This window comes from Rhagoletis pomonella, unplaced genomic scaffold, assembly GCF_013731165.1.
Source record: "Rhagoletis pomonella isolate Grant_MI unplaced genomic scaffold, Rhpom_1.0 Rhpom_scaffold_01864, whole genome shotgun sequence".
Lineage (NCBI taxonomy): Eukaryota > Metazoa > Arthropoda > Insecta > Diptera > Tephritidae > Rhagoletis > Rhagoletis pomonella.
In genome coordinates, this window is record NW_023460418.1 from 952 (window position 1) to 5510 (window position 4559).

The window sequence follows — 4559 nt, forward strand, 5'->3', positions numbered from 1 at the left end:
CATGTGTTTGCGGACCGGCGCGTAGGTTGCGGCCCAACTCGCAGCTGCGCGCCGGGGCAGAACAAAAAGAGCATTAAGTGAGGCAACACCTTTATTCCGAGTGCGTGACGAAAAATTGAAATAGTGCAGTGAAACAAAAAATCAGGAAAAATTAAGGAAACAAAAAACAAAAAAAGGATTTGTGGGCAAAAAAAAGTGTAGATAGGAATTGTGAGAGTGCTAAGCGGAGCACTGAATTATAGAGGGGGAAACAGAAAGTGTGGAGCAGCGCCAGACGGGGTAAAGTGATATCGGCACCGGAGTTGGAGCGTGTAACCCCAAGGAGCACCCCTGCAGTCGAAACGCCCACCGACCGCTCGATAAGTATTTTGTTGTTGTGTCTAGATTTGGCTATTTTTGTTGTCGGTTATCCCGACAGCTTGGGAGGTATTGCGAGTGGGTTCGCAACCGTTTGGTTGGACCTCACCAAGGTTTTGTCTTTTTAAATATTCGTGTTTTAGAATTTTCTGTTTACCTAAAATTTTCGACCCACCTTATTATTGCATACATATATATATCGTCGCTCGAACAAAGAAACAGTGTAAATGCCACATACACTATTATTCGATAATTGCACCATTGGATAGACAATCCTCTAATCTATTAGAAAAATCTTTAGTTTTCTTAAATATCTCTTTGGCTCACTAATTTATTCCCGAAAAACGAAATTGTATTTGTATGGTTTGTAATGGTTTATAAAAACTTCCAATTCGTTTTTCTCAAAACTATACTTTTCATGTTACACTATTTCATTATTCCAGCGACGATAATTAGTTGGTGCCGTTTCGTATTTTTGTCGTTGTTGTCCCTTGCTAGATTTTGTTTGTTAGGTATTTGGATTGCGTGTATATTGTCCCTTGCAAGCAACCCCGCCGTCTCCACTGAGCCAGCCGGTTGCTTGGAATTTTTCTTGTGATCTCCCATTTCTGCGTGCATTTGTTGATTTCGTTTGGCCCCTTGTGTTGTTAGACATATTAGGGTGCACAAAATTTGAAGGTGACAATATATAGTGACATAACCCCCAAGTAAAAAACTCGATTTATGCCACTTCGAGCTATGTCACGGCACCTGCGGAGGCATTCTTGTAAGATTAATTGGCTCTTGGGGCAGTAGTACACCGCATCTCGTATACATAACCTCTTTCGAAATTTCCAGTGCTTCAGATTCATTTAAAACAAGTGATCAAAAACAGACCAAACAAGAGTTAAAACAAAATCGTGCGTAGTCGTATTAAAAAATGTTTCCAATTGCGTTCAGTGTTCGGACCTTAATTCTTTGATTCTGAGTATTCAAGGACAGTGTTTAGGCTTTCATATCCTCCCACACAAGCAGATATATTGCACAAATTTATTGTTTTGCATAGGCTCGAAAATGTCCAAAATTGCGTTTTTCGGCACTTTTAAACCTAAGGTGCTCGAAAACTAGAGCCAATTTAATATATTTACGCTCAGATTCGTATTCTACGGGCAAAATCCTATAAGAATCGGCTACAATATTTCACGCAACTGAATTTTGTTGGGCAGTGTTATTATTATAGGTTATTTTTATTCAAGTGTAAAAACTTGATTAAAAGTTTTAAAGCTGTTTTTCTCACGTGTTAAATTTTTTTGAGTTTTCCATTTTTCATTCCATTTCAGTTGACGGATATTCAAAATAATTTAAGTTTTTTAAACCATAAGCCACTTTTTGCTAACTGGATAAATAATTTGCTTTCTTTTCCAGGAACAGTGTGAACGCAGCCCCAGGTGATCATTACGTTAGAATAGCATTTAGGGAAGCTGCGAATGAAATTGATTTGGCTATAAACAATACCATTGAGGCTCTTTTTATGAAACGAAATGTCACCTCAAATGGACAGCTTAATCACGGTGACCTTTTGCGTATATTCCGGTTTCCTAAAGGCGAAGCACGTCAACTTGCTCGAGCTGCTGAGATATATGAGCGAACTCTTGTAAATATAAGAAAGCACATCGAAAAAGGCGATAATCTTACCTTATCAAGTCAAAGGTATGAGTTTCGTGAACTTCTTTCTCGTGAACATTTGCATTTGGTAGCTGAACTTTCCGGCTGTGTAGAACATCGTGAAATGCCCAATTGTACAGATATGTGCTATCACTCAAAATATCGCAGCATCGATGGTACTTGTAACAATCTAAAAAACCCGTGGTGGGGTGCTTCACTGACAGCGTTTAGGCGTATTGTGCAGCCAATTTATGAAAATGGTTTTAGCACACCTATTGGCTGGACAAAAAACTTTTTGTACCGGGGATTTTTAAAGCCAAGTCCACGATTAATATCAACACATATTATTTCAACTAAACACATAACCCCGGACGAAAAAATAACTCACATGGTAATGCAATGGGGCCAATTTTTAGATCACGATTTGGATCATGCACTGCCGTCAGTTAGTTCGGAAAGTTGGGATGGTATAGATTGTAAAAAGACCTGTGAGTTTGCACCACCTTGCTTCCCAATCGAAGTGCCGCCAGAAGATCCCCGCATAAGAAATCGTCGATGTATTGATGTTATTCGTTCAAGCTCTGTTTGTGGTTCCGGTATGACATCAATCTTTTTTAAAGATATTCAACATAGAGAGCAAATCAATCAATTAACTTCGTTCATTGATGCCTCCCAAGTTTATGGTTACAGTTATGAATTTTCCTTAGAACTTAGGAATTTTACAACAGACGACGGACTCTTAAGAACAGGAGTTAAGTTTCCTGGCCAAAAGGATATGTTGCCATTTGCTGCACCTCAAGATGGTATGGACTGTAGGCGAAACCTTGACGAAAACACTATGAATTGCTTTGTTGCAGGAGACATACGAGTTAACGAGCAAATTGGTTTATTAGCCATGCATACTATATGGATGCGTGAGCATAATCGCGTTGCTACAAAATTACGTGATATAAACCCTCACTGGGATGGTGACACTGTATACCAAGAAACGCGAAAAATTATAGGAGCTCAAATGCAACATATAACTTTCAAACATTGGCTACCATTAATTATAGGGGAAAGTGGTATGCATATGTTGGGAAAATACCGAGGTTATGATCCTTATATAAACCCATCGATTGCTAATATATTTGCCACAGCTGCGTTACGATTTGGGCATACTATTATAAATCCAGTGCTTCACAGACTTAATTCTACTTTTAAACCAATACCACAAGGGCATTTATCCCTGCATAAAGCATTTTTTGCTCCATGGCGTATAGCATATGAAGGGGGAGTAGATCCCCTTATGCGTGGTATGTTTTCGGTGCCAGCGAAGTTAAAGACCCCTGACCAAAATCTTAACTTTGAACTCACAGAAAAATTATTTCAAACAGCGCACGCAGTGGCTTTGGATCTTGCAGCTATTAATATTCAACGTGGCAGAGATCACGGACTACCAGGATACAATGTTTATCGGCGGATCTGTAATCTCACCATAGCGAAAACTTTTGAGGACTTGCAAGGAGATATAAGAAGCGCAGAAGTGCGTAAGAAGCTCCAAAATCTTTATGGGCATCCAGATAATATTGATGTATGGGTCGGAGGTATTTTAGAGGACCAAGTTGAGGGCGGCAAAGTAGGTCCATTGTTCCAGTGCCTTCTTGTAGAGCAATTTCGACGATTACGCGATGGGGATCGATTTTATTATGAAAACCATGGAGTATTTCTTTCAAAGCAGCTGAGTCAAATTAAGCACGCAAGTCTCGGTCGTATGCTTTGCGATGATGGTGATAATATTAACGAAGTGACGTCTAACGTATTCTTACTGCCCAAAATGCAAGGTGGCTATAAAAAATGTGCTGACATTCCGGAAACTAACTTATATTTTTGGCAGGACTGTGGTTCATGTCAGTCTCTACCACCACTTTTGGAAACACAAGAATCAGAATTATATAGCAACCATTACCTTAAGAAGAGATCAATTCATATTTTAAAAAATATTTCTGGCAATTTACAGAACTCATGGCATTCTAACGAATCGCGGATAAGCACTTTAGAAGAGACCATCTATAGGCTTGACAACGAGCTTAATGAATATAAAAAAAGAGTTAAGAAGCTGGAAGATGAAATTTTGTAAATAAATTTTTTCTGCACTATTAAATAATAAAAGCATATTTAAAAATAATTTAATTTTTATTTTTATGTAATAGTACTTTAGGAAAGAAACTATTTTTACTTTTGAATTCATAATGAGATTATCTGGTTAAAATTATTATTGTGTAAATATACCCACATAACCACATAAGCTGATAACCAGGCAAGCGTGGTCAATATCAATGTTCTACTGCATGCGTTGCCTCTCCTCGCAAATGAGATCATGAAATTGTTGAATATAATTGTTATACGGCCATAAATAACAACAAATAACATAATTATATATATTAATATTTTTTAGACAAGCGGCCAAAACTCATAAATTTACTGCTGGGCGGCCGTGCTACCACTTATTAGTGCAAATCATTGTCTGCACATAACTGCTACATCGGCGTACGCAGGTACGGGGTGGGAAGCTAAAT

At 38.3% G+C, this 4559-nt stretch overlaps 1 protein-coding gene across 1 annotated transcript; it reads left to right on the forward strand.

Moving 5' to 3' along the window:
- Positions 1–1761: 1761 nt before the first annotated feature.
- Positions 1762–4149, forward strand: LOC118752812 (peroxidasin-like; the record flags this gene model as incomplete). The annotated part of the gene is made up of 1 exon (XM_036487675.1): positions 1762–4149. A coding segment is annotated over one exon (2359 nt), but the record flags the coding sequence as incomplete, so codon positions are not given.
- Positions 4150–4559: the final 410 nt, after the last annotated feature.